This window comes from Pleurodeles waltl, chromosome 5 (genome assembly GCF_031143425.1).
Source record: "Pleurodeles waltl isolate 20211129_DDA chromosome 5, aPleWal1.hap1.20221129, whole genome shotgun sequence".
In the NCBI taxonomy this organism is placed as follows: Eukaryota; Metazoa; Chordata; class Amphibia; order Caudata; family Salamandridae; genus Pleurodeles; species Pleurodeles waltl.
Window position 1 is genome coordinate 963,912,507 of NC_090444.1, and position 22,335 is coordinate 963,934,841.

A 22,335-nucleotide genomic window follows, 5' to 3' on the forward strand; every position below is an offset into this window, starting at 1 on the left:
TTTCCCGCCTATACCACTTTCAGAGTTCTGAAGAAGATCAAGAATGACTGGGCCCAAGAAATCCTTGTGGCTCCGGACTGGGCATGAAGAGTATGGTATCCAGAGCTACTAAGCATGGCCACAGATCCTCCAGTCATACTCCCTCTTCGGGAGGATCTTATGTTGCAGCAACAGGGGATGGTCCTCCACCCGAACCTGGCCAATCTTTGCCTTCGTGCGTGGAAATTGAGCAGCAGCAGTTGACAGCTTTTGACCTTCCGCTCGAAGTCTGTGACATTATCTTGGCAGCCAGACGTCACTCCACCAAAATGGTATACGCCTGTTGTTGGCATAAATTTGTGGGATGGTGTACCAACAAGTCTGTTGATCCCCTCTCAGCTCCTCTGTCTGAGGTTCTCTTGTTCATCCTTTCTTTAGCCCAGCAGGGCTCTGCTTTGGGCCCCCTTAAAGGTTACTTATCGGCTATCTCAGCCTTTCTTGGATTGCGGGACCAACCTTCCCTTCTCAAGTCTCCTATTGTTGGTAGATTCCTTAAGGGACTCACCCATTTGTTTCCTCTCACTCCATTTATTTGGCCCAGTGAGACCTCAATCTAGTTCTCACTTACTTAATGTGTTCCCCATTTGAGCCATTGCACAGCTGTCCCTTGCGGCTCCTTACTCTCAAAACTGTTTTTCTTGTTGCCATCACGTCTGCTCGCAGAGTGAGTGAGCTTCAAGCTCTTTCTACCAAACCCCCATTTTTGTCTGTTCACCCTGACAAAGTGGTGCTTCGTACGAGGGCGTCTTCTTTCCCAAGGTTGATACACCTTTTCATGTAGACCAATCCATCACTTTGCCTACTTTTTACACACCCCACATCCTTATCATGAAGAGGAGAGACTCCACCGTCTGGATCCAAAAAGAGCATTGGCATTCTACCTCAATCATCAACGCATCAAAATGTGCTACAATTTGGCAAAAAAGCAACCCCCTGTGGGCTTGCGCTCTCACTCCACCAGAGCGACTGCAAACGTCAGCATGCAGAGTTCCTGTCCTGGATATCTGCCAGGCAGCAACGTGGGCATCTCTGCTCACGTTCACAAGACATTACTGCCTAGACAGTCAGGTCCACAGAGACGACTACTTTGCTTGTTCGGTCCTGCAGGACTTTTTAGTATGATCTTGGTTAGCAGCCCACCACTGTGGACAGTATAACTTAGGTATCTATTCTAAGGTAAAGAATCTGCAACTAGAAGTCTCTATCAGATGAACAAGTTACTTACCTTTGGTAACAATTTATTTGGTAGAGTCATATTCTAGATGCAGCTTCATTACCGACCCACCCTTCCTCCCCGCTTGCAAACTGATTTCTAGGGGCAGGGATTCCCTTTTCAGGGCTTTAGCTCTGGTGCAGCATTTTCAGTGTTCTTCATTGCTCCTCGCTTTGGCGTGGAAAGTCGTGAAAAGAAGCTGACGACACTGTGCCAAGGCAGGTCCTATGTTCGACTCCGACGTCATCACAGCGACCACGACGCCAACGACACCTCCTAATGGCGAAAGGGTACTGCTCAAAGAAAAATCTCCAGATCCAGTCTGACACCTGAGGGAAATTCTAAGATAAGGAATCGGCAACTAGAAATGCCCCTACCAGATAAATCATTACAGAAAGTAAGTAACTTGTTCTTTAGGCAGACAGGTTGGCACTGGGTACAGGAGAGGAGAAGCTACTTGACAAACAGTTTTTTCCAGGGGTGTGTAGCCCCTTGCTAGCAACACCTTTGGGCATGGGCTAAGGACCGAGAAATTCCTGCAGGAAGAACCCTGTCAACCACAGCACATCAACAGCATCCTTAGAACATCTTCAGCATCCTTCATTCCTTGCATCAGGACCACTCCATAGGAATCTATTGCAACACGGATAAAGTGTCTAGACCTGCTCTACAGGACTGCTTCTCCTGTGGAGGTAACTGCTTCTAAGAACTTTGATGGCCTCCTTGACTACCTTCCTGCCAGAGGTGGTCACCCCAAGTACTTTTATAGTTTATTTTTATACAATGATGTTGAATTTCTTTTGTGTCTTGTTGATTTCTTCTATAGTTGTTTTGGTGCTGTTTAAATGCTTTACACTTGTTCCTCTGTGTAAGCCTTGCTGCCCAGTGCTACGGCTACGCAGGACTGAGGTAAGGATTTGACAGACAAAACCTAAGGGTCTAAAAGGGGTTGGTAATTGTATTACACAGTGAGGTTGCACAACCACACCATATAATACACTTCATTTCCTCACAGCATGATATTAACTGTATCTGCTTATATGAACAATCAAAGGTTGCCTAGTGTATATCCCCTGCACCTTGCTTTACTTGTCTACAGAGTTGTCCATTCGTAACCTGGAGCTTTGTTAGAGGCCGTGGGCTCCAGAGCATGGTTGTTGTTCATTGGTGGTAGGCGGAGAAGTTTGCAAGCCTTGTGATGTTTTTGCTAAGTATTGTTTCTTTGTTTGTGAAGTGTAACAGAAAAGGATAGCCCCAGCAGTAGGGAATTTTCTCTTGTCTAAGGTGCTTCGTGACAACCTTAAAGTCAAAGTGGCAGGCCAGGTTGGGCTTTGGAGACAGGCCAGAAGATCAAAAGTTGGTCTCCTCTGAACTGTTCTGTGTCTTGAGACCTAGTAACCTCCATAGTGGTTTCTTTGACCTTAAAGAAATGGACTCATGTCAACATATCTGTGGTTTAGTTCTAGCTCTGCTGAATGGAGAGTATACCTCATCTGTGCAATCGAGTATCATTTCGAAATCTGAGGAAAGTTGGAGTCACTGCCGAATGTGTCCCTGTAGAGCGGCATTGGAAACATCTGTATTAACATCTTTATTACCGCCTCTGATAAGGATATTATTTTGTTGTGACCTGTTCTCATAATCTTCCATTTTCTCTTCCAGCCAAGTTTGACATGCTTCCAACATAACAGGCCTTAGATGTTGGTCACCATATTCAGCCAGAGAGTTTTCAATTTGGTCAAGTCTACGTTCAGCTTTTTGGATGGAGTGGTCGAAGTCAGTCAGTCAAAATTCTTTATTCGGCAAATTACCATAAAAGCACAAAATTCATTACACATAGTATTATTTACAATGCAATATAATCCATAGAATAAGACATCAATAATAAAATGCCTCATCTATATTACCGTATTTTCCGGCGTATAAGACGACTTTTTAACCCCTGAAAATCTCCTCAAAAGTCGGGGGTCGTCTTATACGCCGGTATACGGCGTGCCGAAACTTCAGGGGCAGGCGCCCTGTAGCTGAACCACCGTACGCTGCATTTGGAAATGAATTCCAAGCGTACGATGGGTTCCGCGTCCTCGCTGGCAGTTGTCTGGGCAGGCACGTGTTCCTGCGCGTGCCCCAGGCTATTCGAAGCGCGCTATTACGGTACCATAGAAACAACATTTGTTTTCTGTTTCTTTCTTCTCGCGCATGGCACATGTTAGGAGATTACCATATAGTAACGGCCATTTTGGATTGGGATATGACAATATTATAAAAAAATATATATTTTGACCGCATTTAACTTTGGTTGTACTGCAGTTTCAACAATCTTAAATGTAATATTCATTCTCCGTGATTGGCTGGTTTTTGTATTGTTGGTGATTCTCAGGGAAGGCAATCTGGTGAGCAGATACATGTGGTGAATACAGTACAGCACAGCACCAGTACCAGTACCAGTATCTGTACCAGTTCATACAGTACAGCACCAGTACATACAGTACAGTATAAAAATGGCTAACAGACAAGACCCCATCCTGGCTCCACCAGCAAGAAGAAAGAAATATGAAGCCAGTTTCAAACTTAAAGTTGTAAACTTTGCCATGGAACATAATAACTGTGCTGCTGCAAGACAATATGGAGTAACAGAAAAGATGGTTCGGGACTGGAAAGCAAATGAAAAAGCATTAAGGAGTATGCCAAGGGGTAAGTGTGCATTAAGAAGAGGCACCCCACATTGGCCAGAACTCGAAAAACATGTAGCAGACATGGTGAATGAGCATCGCCAAAGTGGTTATATAGTGACACGAAATCAAATACGTTTGTTTGCCCTTCAGTGGGCCAAATCTAACCCAGATCACAGCAACAGATTTAAAGCCACTGTATCCTGGTGTACTAGATTCTTTGAAAGGCATAATCTGGTACTGAGGCAAAAGACGAAAATTGCACAAAAATTACCTGCAGATCTTGAAGCCAAAGTAAATAGTTTCCATCGATATGTAATACAACAGCGCAATAAACATGGCTATGCGTTAAGTAGTATCGGAAATATGGATGAAACTCCAATGAATTTTGATATGGTTGGAAATAGAACTGTCCATCCAAAAGGTGCAAAAACAATTTTAATTAAAACAACAGGACATGAGAAGTCCAGTTTTACAGTGGTACTAGCATGCACAGCTGATGGTGCCAAACTGAGACCAATGATTATTTTTAAAAGAAAAACAATGCCGAAACTCAAGTTTCCTGTTGGTTGTTTTGTACATGTACATGAAAAAGGCTGGATGGATGAAGAAGGGGTAAAGCTATGGCTTGATAATGTATGGAGCAGGCGACCAGGTGGACTTATTCAAAAACGTAGTCTACTGGTGTGGGATATGTTCAGGGCTCATTTAACTCCCAGCACCAAGCAAAGGCTGGCAAGAATAAACACAGATGCGGCAGTTATTCCTGCAGGATTGACATCGTTGGTACAGCCACTGGATGTGTGCCTAAACAAGCCATTTAAAGATCGCATTCGAGAACAGTGGAATGAGTGGATGGTTAGCGGCGAAAAGTCATTCACAAAAGGAGGAAACATGCGTGCTCCACAGTTGGATGTTTTGTGCAAGTTTGTCATAAAAGCCTGGAATGATATTGATGCAGAAACAGTAATCAAGTCTTTCAAGAAGTGTGGCATATCAAATTCATTAGATGGTATGGAGGACGACTACTTGTGGCAAGATGAAGAGAAACCCGAAGCTGAGACCACACCATCTGATACGGAATTAGATCCATACGATGACTGCCTTACAAATGTACCACAAGATGTAATTGATTTACTTATGATATCAGATGACGAACAGGAGGATTTTGAAGGCTTTTAAAGAGAAACTGTCAAGCCAGCAAGTCCTGTAAAAATAGCTTGGAGTTATGATGGGCGTTGCTGACTCCCCAGGATCTTGCCCGGCACTTGCTCTCTCTCTCTGTTTGTTTGTTATCTTCCTCCTATCATCTTCAGTTCCAGTTTGGTTGACAGCTTAGAGAACAAACAGCATGGTAGTTCCCATGGGTTTATTGTCTTATCCTTCCTTTCAGCTTTAGAGTGAATTAGGAAAAGTTTAATCCACTTGCACTGTTTTATGTTTACATGTTTGATGACAAACAGCCTTATGTTTATAAGTGACAGTTTTCCTACTACGTACCTGCATGTCATAAGCATTTGAATTAAAATTACCATATTAAAATCAAACCTGATGTTTTTTAATTTTTATTTGGTGTGCGTTGGAAGAGGGGTAGTCTTATATGGCGAGTATAGCCCAAACCCTATATTTTAACAGGAAAAAGTAGGGGGTCGTCTTATACGCCCAGTCGTCTTATACGCCGGAAAATACGGTAGTTACAGACTTGCTTCAAATTCATAAGTTCCATAGTCGCATAAAGTGCTGAAAAGAAGATTCTCATCATGATCAAATCCTATACGCTATCATACTGAATTAAAGGGCAGCCACCTCCACTAATTTGTAACGTTTTCTGATAGCAATAGCTACCCTTAAAAATGTTAAATGACATAAATAAATCGAATTCAATTGTTGTACATAATATTATTACAATATTAAGACATAAAAACATCAATAGTAAAATACATCATCTATATTGATTACAGACTTACTTCAAATTTATATTTTCCTTAATCACATAAAATGCCAAAACCACAAAAAAATTCTCATAATGATCAATCCTGTATACTATCACACTAAAGTACAGCTGCCTCCACTAATTCGTAACGTTTTCTGATAGCAATAGCTAGTCTTAAGAAATGTAAAATGGCATAACAAATATCAATCAAATTCAGTTGTTGTATGTACATCAAAGCGTCATTATAAAATGTGAATTGTAATTTCCGTAAAAGTGGTAGTAAAAATGTACGTCTGGGAGCAGAATAAAGCTAACAGAATCAGAGAAAGTGACCTGTGCTTTGTATAGTAATAGAGTCACATGGACAATTCGGCAGTACTTTTTGCCAACAACATTGCTTTGGAAAAGCCACTCTAAAGTGAATCAAGTTTAATCTAAATAAAACAAGAAGGGAATATTCTGGAAAATTCGGGAACCAAGATAAATAGGGTTCCATCCAAGATGTTGTTGAGATCTGAACATAGGGGTCAAAAGTTTTCAATGACGACGCCCTGTGTAATCTCTTATTTGAGATATATTCAGAATGTCGAATTTTAACCAAATTTTTAGCATTCGAAAGCAGCGACTCAGGATGAGAAAACATATTCTCCAAACCTAAGTTCCGGAAATTAGTTTGTAAATAAGAAAGCCACGGGATGCTGCTAGAATTGGCCAGATGGATACAGTCAAATAAACAGTCTTGTACCAAAACGGCCGCAGGATTCAACCAGACTTTCAGCCATAATAGAAGTGGGGCAACACCAACCAAATCCCCGATGTAACTTAGTCCCAATTCCTCATGACAGATCAAATTTGCAACATTCTTCAGCACCATCAATACTCTATGTACAAATTTGTTCTCAACACATTGGAGAGAATCAGCTTTATTCAAACCCCACAAACCTGCCCCATAAGTAGCTGCAGATACACATTTTGCTTTATAAAGCCTAATTATATGATAAACTGGCCTACGACCTAGTTTGCGAGCACACCAGAAAACCGCTTCCAAGTTTCTCATCATCTGTTGGGTCTTGCAGGTAAGATGGGACTTCCATTGTAATGAAGAATGAAGATGTAAACCCAGATAGCAAAACTCCTTTACTTTATTTATAGTGATCCCTCCCATAGTAAAACGTTTAGATCTTGTATTTCTAGGACCACATGTCATCACATACGTCTTCGTATAATTTACTTTCAGATTTAAATCTTGCATGAAGATAAAAAAATTATCCATCAAACTTTGTAAACCGTTAGCAGTGCGGGCAATCAAAACCACATCATCTGCGTACAATAATACAGGGAGCTGTCTCGCACCCATTCTAGGGAAATCTTTACCATTTGCTATTAAAAAACTATAAAGGCCGTTTATATATAACAGGAATAAAAATGGTGCTAAAATACAGCCCTGTCTGACTCCTCTCAAAGAAGAGAAAGGGGCAGACCTCTCGCCATGTGATCCGTATTGCACTGAAACCCTCTAGTCCGTATATAAACGTTTGATTAACTCCAAGATGTTGCAATCCACCCCCAGGGATACCATAATTGACCAAAGTTTCTCTCTATTCACCAGGTCGAAAGCACTAGATAAGTCTATAAAAGCCAGGTGGATAGATTCCTTCCTTGCGGTCACATATTTACTCAGAATAAGGGGCAAGTTCAACGATTTTTCAATAGTGCCAAGACCGGGTCTAAAACCATATTGGATTGGAGAGATAATCTTTGCCTCAGAAGCCCAATCCTCCAATCGTGTCAAAATTACACTTCCCAGTATCTTGGCTGTAGAATCTATAAGGGAAATTGGTCTGTAACAAGATGGATCTTTCCTACAGCCCTTTTTAAAAATAGGAATAATATTAGCCAATTTCCACGAAGAGGGGATCTTGCTCATAACTACACACCTTAATACATTAGTAACTAAAGGACCCCAGAGGTCCGGCATGGACTTAAAAAGGTCAATCGGGACCCCATCATCCCCAGCAGCATTCCGGGATCGCAAACGGGAAAGGGCATTATTGACCTCATACAGGTCAAACGACAAATCAATAGTAGTCAAGTTGAAGTCCACAGGGCTCTGATTATCTCTTTCATCCCCTACGAACAATGTATTATTCTCTGGCTGAAAAACCTTAGTAAAATGGGTTTCTGATATCAAACATTCATCCTCCTTATTATTCTGATCCATAAAATAAGAATGATTGACCACCCTCCAAAATTGTGTGGTATCCTTCAGTTCGGTAGCTGCCATTAGTTCGTCCCATGCGCTAGACCTGATTTCATTTTTCCTCCCTGCCAAGGCTGCCTTGTATTGTGCCCTGGCTGTTCGTACTAAATCGCAGAGAAAAGGGCTTGATCTAAGAACCCTTTTCAAATCTTTATGGGCCTTTGTGCAAGCAGAATTGAACCAACAGCACGCCCTTGGACCGCAAATAGGCCTATCAATTACCAAAGATTCTGAGATAGCGGAACATAATTTACATATTCTAATGCTAACTCATCAGGGGTGCTTTGTTGCGACAGCCATAAATTAATAGAATCCAAATTTTGTTCAATAATTTCTTGATTAAATATTTTAGGGTCTACTCTTTCCCACTTCATACGTAGACCAAAATTTGTATTAAAAGTGGTTGCCCTATTTAAATCCCTGTTACTTGTAACTGGTTTACTATTACATGCAAGTTCAATAAATTATGGTCACTGGCACAATGAGGTATTATCTTAAAATCAAGAATTAAAAATAAGTCAACAGCACTAATAAGAATAAAATCAATAATATTCCCTTTAGAATTCCCCGTAAAAGTTGGTAATTTTTGGATAGCTGCATTTGCCTTATCTCTAGCGTTTACAAGGTCAAATCTGTAAACAAAAGTATTTAAGACCCCCCCTTGATTGGTATGAATAAAGTGGGTGAAAGCCTCTCTGTCCTCCATAGGAGTAAAATGAGCATCTGAAACCTCCATATTACATAATGGAGTATTAAAGTCCCCAGCCCATAAAATAATATACTCCTTGTCCTGGAGCTTATCAGAAAAATCCAGAAAATCTGTAACCTCTTCAAAGCTTCCCCTCAAAAGATCATTTGGAATGTTATTATAAAAATGTATTATCAGGAGGCCTTTACTCCCTTCATACAACAATAAAACAATCATAAAATAGGGTGAGGACCAAATTCAGGAAACCTCCATTTCTGGGAGATGCAAAGAGACAAGAACCATAAGGGCCCCGCTTGCCCTTCCCGCTGAGGAGGGGATTGCCGGTTAATATACAGAATAATATCCATCTAAAAAAAGGGGGTCTGTTGACCAGGTCTCCTGAAAACAAATTATGTCATAAGACGATATAAATTCTAACCATTCTGGATTTTTTACGTTCGACCGAAGCCCTGCAATATTCCAACAAAGTAGCGTGAACGATTTTGATTCTGAACCTACCACCATATTCTCATTGCTCCCTCCCTCTAATGGGGGAGTATCTATCTCATCGTGGCCCTCTTGTACTAAGCACTTATCCAACCCAATATCATCAACAGAACCCTCCCAAACGTCTTCCAATGCCCTAGCCCTGGTTAGATGTCAATCGTTCTCATCGAGGGGGGCTAAGGCCTGTAATTGGCCGGAGGAACTTAGAGACTGTACTTGAGTTGTGGGCAGTCCTAGATTATAAACACGTTGTGCTACCTTCACTGGGACATGTACCAAAGAAGGGTCATAAAAATGGCTAAGTGGGAAGACTATAACTCCCTCTTCCTTCCCGGAACGGTGAGACAAATCTGCCATCAAGCATTTTACTAAACAAGGATTGTCAAAATTAATCACAATACAATCAACTTCATAGACCTTATTTGTTAGGCCAACCCAATTTACTCTACGAGCCATTAGAATCCTATCATTTAGATCACCCTTGTATCTGGACTTAGATCCTAACCAATGAGCACATTTTCTCATTAATGCCTTAGTGTCTTCTTCATGACAAGGGTCTAAAGGAGGTACTCTTGCAAGAACCAAAACATATGGCATACAAGGTGAAGGGAGTTGCAATGCCTGTTTGCTTTTAGATGTAGAAATAGGATTGACATTAGGAAGAAGTGGGCGGTCTGGTTGAAACCCAGTTCTGGACTCAACAGGGGGATTTGACTCCAGAGATGATAAACCGTGCCCATCCGGCGGCTGTGCCAAAGGTAGAACTTGAGTAGTCGGTGGTGCGTTATACGGAACTTCTCCTTTGTCTGACACCGCATCCATCATAGAACGATTACCCAAGACCTGGCCAAGACTGCAGAAACCGTCGATTACACAGTCTAAGGCAGCTCTAACGATGAAAACTACCTCCTGTCACTTTATTAAATGCTCACCTCCTCGGGTAGCACTTTTCAGGGGGGTGGCCTAGCCCGGCCTCATCCGGTCGCTGACGGGCGCAGGACGGGCCCACCCTTTGCCCGGGCTTCGCCCAGGTGCGGCCTGTGTGCGTCACGCGGCGCGGGAGTCCGATGGCGCTAAAAGCGCTGAGGATTTTCTGGCCCCGCCCCCTGGGCGTGAATGATGGTTCTGGGACACCAAGTACCTGATCCCGTTCCGTGGGGGTGCTGCCGCTCACTGTGATTCCCGAGGCGCAGGAGTCCGATGGCACTAAAAGCACTGAGGATTTTCTGGCCCCACCCCCTGGGCGTTAATGATGGTTCTGGGACACCGAGTCCTCGATCCCCTTCCGTGGGGATGCTGCAGCTCACTCTGAGTGGTCGAAGTCAGTGATTGCTTTTTGAAAGTCTTGCCGGAGTGAAGAAACGTCTTTTTTAAATTCTGAGAGCAACAACTGGATAATGGCTCTTGTTGATGGCGACTGCAAATTTTGAGCACCAAGCGTGTAGTCCAGAGCTTCCTCTGACACTAGGTCTTGAGCTTGATTTTTGACCTCCGGAGGCTGTTGATGAAGCATCTACTATAAGGATGGTGTTTTGTCAGCTTGGATTTGCTAGCTGCCATGGTAAACATTTCAAGTGTGTGCCTGAGTGACTTGCTTAGGGTGGGGAAATTAGCTTGCACCCTCTCAGCTGGTAGGCCGAGTAGTTAACTAGGATTGCCGCCAGCACCCTGATAGCACTCGTTTTGGGACTGTTTGTATGGGTATGTCTGAATGATATATCTAGCAAAGGTGCCCCAGAATCATAGGACCAGCACCAAAATGTTGTCCAGGGCCAGTGGTCCTCTGAAACCAAGTGCAGGTGGCCTGCTAGATGGGTGCTCAGCAGGGCACTTCCAGTATCAGTAGTTCGCATGTGGGGTACCTCATTACTGCAAGTAAGGGCTATGGGGGGGGCGTAGTACCCCATGCAGGCTTGAACTCTTTGATTGCGAATCCTCACGCCTAGCTCTACAGGACCCAGACTCCATCAACCTGTCCCCATGGGCCCGAGCTGTCCTAACCCATTACAATGATAAATGATCAATGCACTATGTATCAATAATGCAATGTGAACGCTATATAGAACTTATAACCAAGTAGCTCCCCACTGAATAGCTCTCCTTGTCCACTTACAGCCTTAGCTTAAGCAGTAGGAATGTTTTTTGATTTTTGAAAGAAAATTCATAGAAATAGAAGTAGGACACACCAAAAGGGTAGCCAACTGCTCATGAGACCCAGGCCCAGCTCTCTCTTTGCTGCTGCATAGCTCTTGCTCCTGTCTCCTCCTTGCTTTTCCCTCTGTATTTTCAGTGCCTTCTCCTTGCTTTTCCCTCTTCTCACTCCTTTCTCCTGGCTTTTTCCCATGTTTTTTGTGTGCTCCTTATGTTTCCCTACTTTTACTGCCTTCTCCTCGCTTTTTCCCCCGTATTTTGTGTGCCTTCTGCTTTTCCCTCATTTTGGCTGATATGTCCTTGCTTTTCCCCACCACTGAGAAAATAGCCAGCTCTTGGAAATAAGCTTGCATAGTACTCATTTTTAAGGACCCCAAATGTTATAGACTGACTTCTTTATTGAACTGGGTAGTCAAGATATTGGGGTGTATTGTCTTATATAGAATTGAGAGCTGAGCCCAAGCAAATTATATTCTGGGTTTTGCACAGTATGGGTTCTGTGAAGGGCTTGGGACCCAAGAGCAGTGCTTAAGTCTACATCTGATTATTGGCAAATACACCATTTCTAAAAAGGGAACCCTGTATCATGCCTTCATAGCCTTTGGTAGGGTAAATCATTCTAAACTTTTGGAATACTCTTTAAGTTTAGCCTTCCTCATTCTGTTGTTGAGTTTTTACAGGCACTACATGAGGGGGTTAAGACGTCAGTCAGCTATGGGATGGAGGGTGAGTGCACTGATTCTTTTAATCTTTTTAGGGGTGTGTGCTGGACCCCATTTTATTTCTTTTATATATTAATGGCTTGCTCCCCTTTTTAGTTTCTCAGGAACAGAGTCTCCTGCTAGTGAATGGTAAGCATGTGCCAGCATTACTGTATGCAGATGATGCTGTTTTGCTTTCACAGACTCCTAACGTTCCACAGGGCCTTATAAATGCTTTTGTTAAATACATGGATGACCTAGACTTGGAAGTTAATATATCGAAAACTCATTATATAGTTTGCAGGAAACCTCATAAAAAAATTGGGCCCATGGCTACTAGGAGACAATTAATTAGTCGGTTTAATTTTCTTATTGAGGGTAACTTTTGATTCTAGAGGCAGTTGGTTACCCTGTCTCTCTCAGTGGTGTTCTCGATTTAATGCCTCTGTAGGCTGTTTTTGAGCTGACAACACAGGTTGGCAATAAAACCAATCAATTCAGCCACTACTAGAGGCTTTTAAACTCAAATGTTTACCTATTTTAACTTTTGGGGAATCCATATGGGGGCATCAGGATTGCCGCAGCCTTCAGCAGGCACAGAATCGATTCTGTAGGCGGTTGCTTGGTGTGGAGCCTGGCAGCCCGCAATTTTTCCTACATGAAGAACTTGGTTGGGGTTTCGTGGAAGATCGCATTAAGATTTGCACCATTGCTTCTCTGAATCTCATTCTAGGGCAACCTGTATACTAATTTTAATCGGGAGTCATTTCCGACTGGTGTGTGATTTGAGTCACAAAATTCCATAGCTGAGGTACATCAAGTGCACAGCCAACAGGGAGGACTGAGCTGTTTTTATCCTCTCACTCGCTGAGTAAAAGGAAAGCTGGTTGGGTTAAAAAATAATTTATGAGACTATTATATCCCACTAGAGAAGCGAATAAACTCAAAAAAACATCCCTGAGAACTTATATTATGTTCCAGATATGCCAGGGCATCAAACCATATCTCCATCAGATTGACATTGTCTTGGAGATAACAATTCTGACTAGGTTCTGCTTGGGCTCCATCAGATGCAATCCTTGTTTACCCCTGGGCCAGTTCAACGCTTAACATATTTTTTTTGTGTCCCCGAGACGGTACCTCCCTACAAACTCTTATGCATTTTACCCTCTTCTGTAATTACTATGCACCTTTCAGTAGTCGATTTTTATCACTTGTTTTAAAAGCATCGGGGTGTTGGCATTGCAGGCCCGCATTTCATTACCTGTGTATGGTTGCTGATCCTGTTCTGGGTTCCACTGTGAGAGCTGTAAAAATTGGCACTGTACTTGTGTAACTTTGTGGACTTTTAACCATTATTCAGTGAGCATTTTCTAACGCTTTTGTTTAAAGTATATTGTTTTATGATGTTTGTTCATTTATGATTATTGTTAATAATAAAAGAAAATAGAGTTAGCCAGTTGCTGCCTGTTTTTACAATATCCCCAAGGTATAGCTTGCCCTATGTGTATTCAGTGATTTAGGCGAATTATCAAACTTGATTAAAACATATTTTTTCATATTCAAATGTGTAGTTGGGCATTCTGAAATTAAGGATGACTTACCTAAAACTATTTCAACTATACATACCAGTGAACCATTTTGCACAGATCTCATGGTTCTCTGTCTATTCCCCAAGACTGAAGGAATACTGCCAGAATTTTAATTAAGATTTGTGCATGTAAATTGTGTAGGTACTAGTGACATATAGTCCCTCATTCTATGACTAGAACTGAATAGAATTCAGCACTGGAAAAATAAGATTTTTAATTTTTGTTTTATATTTTATTCCAGTGATCCCTGCTGCAGATCTTTCTCAGCAGATTTCCACTGCTGGCACTGAGGCCTCGGGCACAGGGAACATGAAGTTTATGCTAAATGGTGCCCTCACCATTGGTACTATGGATGGTGCCAATGTTGAAATGGCAGAAGAGGCGGGCGAGAATAACCTCTTCATTTTTGGCATGAGAGTGGAAGATGTGGAAGCTCTGGACAAGAAAGGGTATGTATAGAACTAGTCTTACTAAATTGTTATACTCCCTCAAAAACTTCAAAACAGAATTTAGGCCAAGTTTTTGAACCTGTGCAAACTGCATCAGACTGAATTGCTGAGGCAGCATGAGTCTTACAATTTTGGGTTGCTTAGGATCCCGTCTAGAAAGGACCTTGCCTGGCAGTTGGGGATGGACTGTTCCTAGTGGAGCTAGACCAACAATAACCTGTATGTGGCTGGTTCCTGTCTGGTGTGGCATAGTAAGTAAAAAATATGAAGGATTGAAATATAGCTCAAGTAATGACAGTGCCCAAGATTATAAGGAATATCCTGCCAATTACTTTGTTGTTTTGTGAATGTACCTCTTTAATATGTTTAAAATTGTCCATGTAAATTATCAATTTATTGGTACAGCGTGCCACTGTTGACTGAACAAATTAATCCTATAACTAATTGTGCATGAAACATTTTCCCCAAAAAACAAATCTGCAGAAACCAATCTGATTTACTGTGTTTCCACTGTAAAAGAATCCAGAGAGGTTCACTCTTTGTTAATGTGATAAGTACAGCAGAGGCCGATGATGAAAACAAAATCTAGTTTTGCACCTGTGTTAGCGAAAGTCAGAGACAGCAGGAGATTCCCGAACCCCACATTATGTTTCATTTCAGACCATCACCAACACACATGCGAGTAGGGACAAGCCAACCACAGTTCTCAAGCCATTTCATAGCAGACTTGCCAAAGACCCACTCCCTTATACTTTGTAAATCAACCTCTCCAAACCCAAACATACATCAGTCCATCTCCAATTACGTTGTCTGAGTTCTGGGGTCCGCGATTCTCCCTCACTCTTGCTGTGTGTCCCACTGTGCCACCGTGAGGCCCAATAACACAATGTTGTATTAAATCTAAACAACTCTAAGGCACGCCATACACAAAGGTTAGCTAATTGTGGTGTCAGCACCATGGCCTCCGAGCATGGATGATAACTCATTGTCCACCATTTTTCAGAGGTTTCAGACCCTCTCACATGTCCATATTGTATTAAGAAAGTTACTGTGCATCGGTCCACATTGCCGGGAAGTGCAATTAAGTGGTAGCACTACATAAAGTCTTTTTATAATGCGCTCCTTGCAGGATATGGAGCCACATCAACTGGAATCTAGCCTGGGTGATGATCTCTCTCTCTCTGGTCCATGAGTACCTCCTTACAGTAAGAGTCATCTGGGACCAAGAGCTCCAGTTTTGAATTCTGCCTGCTAGAATTCATAGCAAATCACGTAACCTCCCTGTGCCTAAAATGTGTGTAAAATGTATTTGTGCAATCCCTACTTTGATGTACATACTCTTGTAGATTGTCTCCAGATCCCTCAGGTAGCACTCTGGTGCGTCACATGTAGGTTTGCACTACATAAATACATACAGTACACATATACATACAACCATCCTGATGTGAATCAAGTCCAGAAAGGCAATCCAGGGCTGATCTGCTCTCCCATCAATTTTGATGAATCCCTTGAGGAAAACTAGACCCTTGGCCAATATGAGAGAATCTTCTCCTTGGTACACCAAGGAACTCAAGGATCTGCAAAGACGTTATAGGCGGCAAGAGCAAAGGAGGAAACTGGATCAAAACTCTTTGGAGAGAGACAAGCTTAGGTCTCTGCTTGGGGACTGTAAATTGGTGATTAAGAAAGCCAAATTGGACTATTTCACTCTTAAAATTAAGGAAGCAGACATGCATCTAGTGGGCCCCTCCCACACATCCTCGGCCACCTCCCCAGAACTAGAGAATTCTCAAGCCTTTTGCAATAAGGTAGCAGACTTCTTCAAAAACAAAATCTTACAGATCCACGCAAATGTTGCCCAGCACCCTGTGGTTCTGGACCCTGCAGTCTCTAGGGTGGATATGGTGACTCCCCTACTCACCAAATTCCTCCCATTGTCAGCGAACAGGATTAAAGCACTGCTTTCTGGGGTTAGGTCACAGTCCCCTAACGATCCTTGTCCCCCTAAAATATTGAGGCTTGCTTCTGACCTGGTGTCCGAAGCATTAGAATTGGCTTACCAGGAGGTATTGAACACTGGGGTCTTTCCCCTCTCCTTGAAAGAGGCAATTGTAATCCAGCTTGAAAAGAAACCAGGAGGTACCCCTAACGAGCTTAAGAATCTTTGTCCCATCTCTTTATTACCCACCCCGGTTAAGATTCCCAAAAAGCATCTTAATATTGAACTTGCACGTTTCCTCCAGGAAAGTGGCTGCTTAGATCCCTCCCAGCACAGGTTTCAGAAAGCGCACAGTACAGAATCCTCTCTCATTGTCACCTCTGAGTCGATTCACTGGATGGTGGATCAAGGAGAGGAAGCCATTCTGGTATTTTTAGACCTCTCGGCTGCGTTCGACACTGTCTCTCCTCAACTGATGATGCAGCGCCTTCATCAAGCTGGGGTAAGAGACAGTGCCTTGGATATCCTGGAGTCCTTTCTGTGTGAAAGATCAACCATTGTGAGCTGTCGTGGCTTCAGAGCTGCCCTGTTCCAACTTCCTTGTGTGGTCCCCCAGTGGTCTTCTCTTAGCCCCACCATGTTCAATCTATATGAGGCACCGGTGGCGAAGTTGGTCTGTTCATTTGGCTTTCAGGTTTCCTCATATGCTGATGATACCCAGCTTATTATCCTATAGTAACTGGGAGGAGGTAGCAGCTAGGATTCATAACTGCATGAATGAGGTCAATAAATGGATAAGCCAAAACTGGCTAAAAATGAACGGAGAGAAAACATAAATCCTGTTTTTCGGCGCTAACAGCTCTTTATGGAGCTCTCGCTGGTGGCCGCAGTATTGCAGAGACCTGCCTGCGCCCATACCAGTGGCAAGAAATTTAGGGATCTTATTTGACAATGCTATGTCTTTTGACCTACAGGTTAATCATTCTATTAAAACCTATTACTGGACAATCAAAACCCTCCAGAAAATTCTACCCTTCTTACAGAAGGATCTCAGAATCTCAGTGATTCTTGCTTTAGTCATATCTAAATTGGACTACTGCAGTGCTTTGATGCTGAACATCAACAAAGGCTCTCTCCACAAGCTGCAACTTATACAGAACACCGCAGCCCACCTGGTGTTGGATCACCCGAGGTGGGTGTCAGTCAGTGGAAGCCTGAGGCAGCTGCATTGTCTACCTGTGGAGAAGCCCATTTTCTTTAAAGCTCTTTGCCTCACACATAAGGCTCTCCATTACGGAGGGTCCAAATACCTTTGCACAAGTCTGGGATGGTATGTCCCTAGTCACCACCTTTGGTCCACCAGTCTCTCTCTGGCCTCAGTCCTCCGCAGCCGGAAATCTAAATCGGGTGACAGAGCTTTCTTGTTGGCGGCAGCTAAACTTTGGAACACTCTCCCGCTCTGTATCAGAAAAGAGGAAACTTTTATGCCTTTTCAGAAAAGCTAAAAACATGGCTCTTCTCCCTCAAATTATATATTTTTTTCCATGATAGTTGCTGCTACTCCCTCATCTTCTTTCGCTCTCACTGGCACTTCTTTCCACCTAGCGCTGCAATGCTAAGGCCAGAACACACTTTACAAATACAGTTACAATCTGAATGTAGAAGCTATGCTGATTGGTTAAAAGAAGAGCTATGGGACTGGATGAAACTGCTAAAGCTTTCAGTCAACCTTGATTGGCCATCTATCTCTTGTGCAGCTTAATCAGTTGACTGCAGGCATCAGTTGCATTGACTGCAGCGCAACCTGGCCTTATTGAATCAGTTTTGCTTTTTACAAAGGCTGGAAGAAGTTCCATGCAGTACCACAGCACAGCAGGCATCTTCGGTGTACCAACACTGGGCCTCCAGGTGGGTGCCTGGCCATCACAGTACACCACTCTCTGTAACAAATGAGTAGTAAAATGGAAAAGTTGTTTCCCATCAAAAAGAAAGTACTTACTTATGGAACAGCAAGGAAAATATGGTAACTGATACTATATTTTTATGATGGCAAGGGTGGTTGTAGGAAAATAATTCCATTAATTGTACATCTAAAGTGTATAAATATTGTTTTGATGACATCATTCCATCTGCCTCTGCTCTGGTAGACCTTCTTAACCACCTTGGTTGTGTACAAATATGATTCATCACATCTAGAAAATATGATGGATAGAGACGTAGGGTTGATGGAAGAGAATTAAAAAATAATTGTTTTTTATTTAACCACGATAAACAATGGGCTTTACTTTTCATTTTAATATAGAGGAACGTCAAATTGCACCGGTTTTTACATTTGTATTGACATGTTTCTGCCCTTCCAGGTACAGAATGATGGGGTGCTTTCAGATAGAACAATTGCTCCACCAATAGCATACACTTCTAAGCAACCTACCTATATCTCACAGGCCACATGTTTGGTTTAGTCATATTGACCTCCTCTATGGTGGTGGGGGAGAAGGAACTAGCCTGTCCATATATTTGTGTTAATGAGATATTAGGGGAAGAGACAAACAGCTCTTCCATATCCAAATGGCATTTCATTTACAATACCCCATTTAATAACATGCACTTAGCAATGATTGTGATCTATGTAATCTGTTCAGTATGTTTAGGTGCTGATCTGTACAGTTGTGTGACTTCACTTTTGACTTCCTCTGAGAGATGTATGGGCTGCATTTCTTTCTACATTACCTTTTATCTTTAAAAACTCAATAAACACGTCCAACACCAGCTCTTTCCTAAGATACTGCAGGGTATTCCTCTTCTGATAAATTCCAGGGTTGTATGAAGGGGTGGTTGGTAAATGTTTAATTCACACTGTGATCTCTATAGCAAAAGCACAGGTGTCCATCACTTTTAGGACAACCAACACACTACCGAGCACTTTAGAAGAGGTCTTTCAATTTTGAGGATCATATGTCCTATTTTGCTTAACCTGTTACTTCTTTGTGCCTGTCACCATCTTGCAACTCAGGAAATTCTTTCTATGACGTCCTTTATAAATAATTTCTATTTCTACAGGCAAACGCAGAATACACACATTGGTTGCCCTTCTACTGAAAATTGTCAAATATATCTAGGAAGGCTACATGATGATAGCAGTTGTCTGTTTGTCTCAGATACCTCCACATTGAGAGGATTGATATCTTCATACTTTCTTTTTGTGTCCTGTCTCTAAAAAGACCATTAAGATCTTTTCCCATTTACGAGGTCCCCCTGCTGACTTGTACTGTAACCAGGGACTCTTTTCTGCCTCCTGAAAAATGGGCGTGGCTTAATTAAGTTTGCCTCACTACCCTTTCCATTGTTTGAAACCCCCCTCTTACAGTGGTCCCATGAAGGTTTAATCTAATGCCTCCAAAGCCTGCACACTCATTTTATTTCCACTCTGACTTCAGTGGACTCACCAACCACACAGAATGTGATGCTAGTGCCGAAAATCCACCTGGCCTTCAAACAGCCTTTACCTCCCACCTTTCGTGGCCTGGGAAGTAACGGGAATGCAAGTTGTGTTGCTGCCATTTTGGTTATGGATTGGTTGCTCTGGGTATGAGCTTATGTTTCTTCTGGATCTGTCTCGTCGAATGTTGCCATTTCATGTGTCTCAGAATGCCTGTCCTACTGGCATCAAACCTAGCTGTACAAAAGCATGCCAAACAGGGTCATTACATTTCAGAGGTTCCTCCGAGGGGGAAGGTTAAACAAGACCTCTGTATTTTGATCTCCCAGCTTTCAAACAGACAACTTCCTAACTGGCAAGCTCAAGATAACGTACAGTCATAGCTGCCAGTGATTTGGAGAGGATGTAGCTGAGCAGACACACTAGGTTCCTCCATTTCAAGTATTATTATTAAAGCAATCCTTATGGTACTGTAAATTGCAGACACACTATGTTCCTCCCCTTCAAATATCATGATTAAAGAGATCCCTATGCCTCCACACAGCCCCAAAAGTGCTAACCCTTTTTTTGGCTATTTGGTGTAGTTCACGCTTAGGCCTCCATAACATTTTGTCCACATAAGCTATTCATGACAAATATGCGTCCTTTTTTCCCAACATCCTGTGGTTTCCAAAGGTACCCATGGTTTATGGATTCCCCTGCAGCGGACCAAGAAATTAACTAAACTATAGCTACATTTTGTGTTTTTTGGGGTAAAATAGAAAAAAGTGCTGCAGAAGAAGGTGTCCGTTTTTTCCCTGCAAATGTCATCAACAAAAAGGTTTGTGGTGCTTAAATCACCATCTTCCCAACTATTAGGACCATGCAGACTTGATTCAGAAAACAATTTATTTTAGCATAGTTTTGGCATCTTACTGGGAAATAGCCAATTGTTCCTATTTTTTGTGCTTTCAAGCTCCTTCCATTTTGTGGTGGAAACGGGTATGAAACCTATGGTGGAGACCAGAAAGCTATATATTTCTGAAAACTAGATAACATTCTGAATTCAGCAAGGGGTCATTTTTGTAGACCCTTCAAGGTTTTCCCTAAGAAACTAAGGGCCTGATTATGAGTTTGGGAGTCCGAAAACCTAACTGACCAGACCGTGGTGAGGAGACCACAGTAGAGCTGGCGGTCTCTCCACCAGCCCCATTACGAGTTTCCCACCAGGCTGTCTGGTGGAAACCAAGGTTTCTGCCGGTCAGCCCAGTGGAAAACGTGTGGCGGCATTAGACTGTCCAATGTTGTTTCACAAGGGGCCTCCCTAGCACCCCCGGAAGGCACACTGTCTGCACAGCAGACAATGCGCATTCCGACAGGGCTGGGGATGGGGGCCCCCTGCACTGCCCACAACAATTATGTGGGCAGTGCAGGGATCCCCCTGTGGCCCAGCACTCGTTCTCCACCAGCCTTTTTAGGGCGGTTGAACTGCCATGAAAAGGCTGGTGGAGAACATGATTGGAATCAGCACAGCGGCGCTGACTGCAGCGCCGCCGTAGCTGATTACATTCATGACTGCCGTCATCCCGTCGGGATCAGAGATCCTGGCAGAAAGGGCAGTCTTTTGGCAGCACTGACCCCAATCTTATAAAATGGCGATCAGACTGCCACAACCGTGGCGGTCCAACCTCCACCACAAGTCTGGCGATCTTCAGACCAATGGACTCCTAATCGGGCCCTAAGTGTTGAAATAAAAAATGTTGAAAATTAGTAGGCATTTGTGACGAAATTTTCACTTGTAACATCTCATCACTATGGCCTATTTACGAAAGCATACCTTTACTTCTGCTAGACCCATCTGGTTGTGGGGATATATAGGGTTTGTGCATTTTCTAACAACTCGAGATAGCCAGAGCCAATAACTGTACTGCACCTTGCAGTGGTTTTTCATTGTGTACCAAGTATAGAGCAATTGATATGGTGAGTTATAAACAGTCAAAAATAGGTATTAAGGTAACCTATGTATTTCCGAAATAGGCACAAGATATGGAATTTACAATCAGTAGTTATTTGCACATCTCTGTATTTGTGGGGACCCATACTAGCATGTGAATTAGAGGAACATTCTCAAAAGGACTTCTTTCTTATGCACTGTCTTAAATTTTGAATGCACTAATACAGAGAAATACAATTGGTAATAACACTTGTTGTACTATTCTGTATTCCCGTGAGTCTACCGATAAAAGTGGTACCTCATTTGTGTGGGTAGGCTTAGTTCCCTCGACAGGAAGCAGCCTAAAACGCAACGTGGACACATCACATTTTTCTACTGAAATTGGGCCTTTTTTGCAATATGTCTTGCTGTGGATTTTGGGCCCTAGCTCAGCTGGTACATAGGGAAAGCCAGCAAACCTGTACATAGACACCTAGGGGAATCCAGCATGGGGTGACTTGCATGGCTCTCAACAGGTTGTGTTACTTAGAATCCCTTGCAAACCTCAAACTTTGACAAAAAAAACACCTTTTCCTTACATTTCTGTGATGTAAAGTTCTAGAATCTGCAGACAGCTGCAAACTTCCTTCCACCCAGCATTCCCCCAAATCTTCTGATAAAAATTGTACCTCACTTGTGTGGAAATGCTTAGTGTCCGCAACAGGAAATGGCCCAAAAGGCAGCATTAACACATCACATATTTTCACTCAAAACTGACACTTTTTTTGCAGTGTGCCTACCTGTGGATTTTAGGCCCTAGCTCAACTGGCACCTTGGAAA

General features: G+C 42.6%; 1 protein-coding gene across 1 annotated transcript in view; it reads left to right on the top strand.

Annotated features, from left to right (window-relative positions):
* PYGB (glycogen phosphorylase B) overlaps positions 1–22,335 on the top strand; it is a 635,794-nt gene that overhangs the window by 452,578 nt on the left and 160,881 nt on the right. The window contains exon 17 of the mRNA XM_069235083.1: positions 13,998–14,205. Within this exon, the coding sequence (XP_069091184.1) occupies positions 13,998–14,205 (208 nt within the window). The remainder of the gene's footprint in view (positions 1–13,997; positions 14,206–22,335) is intronic.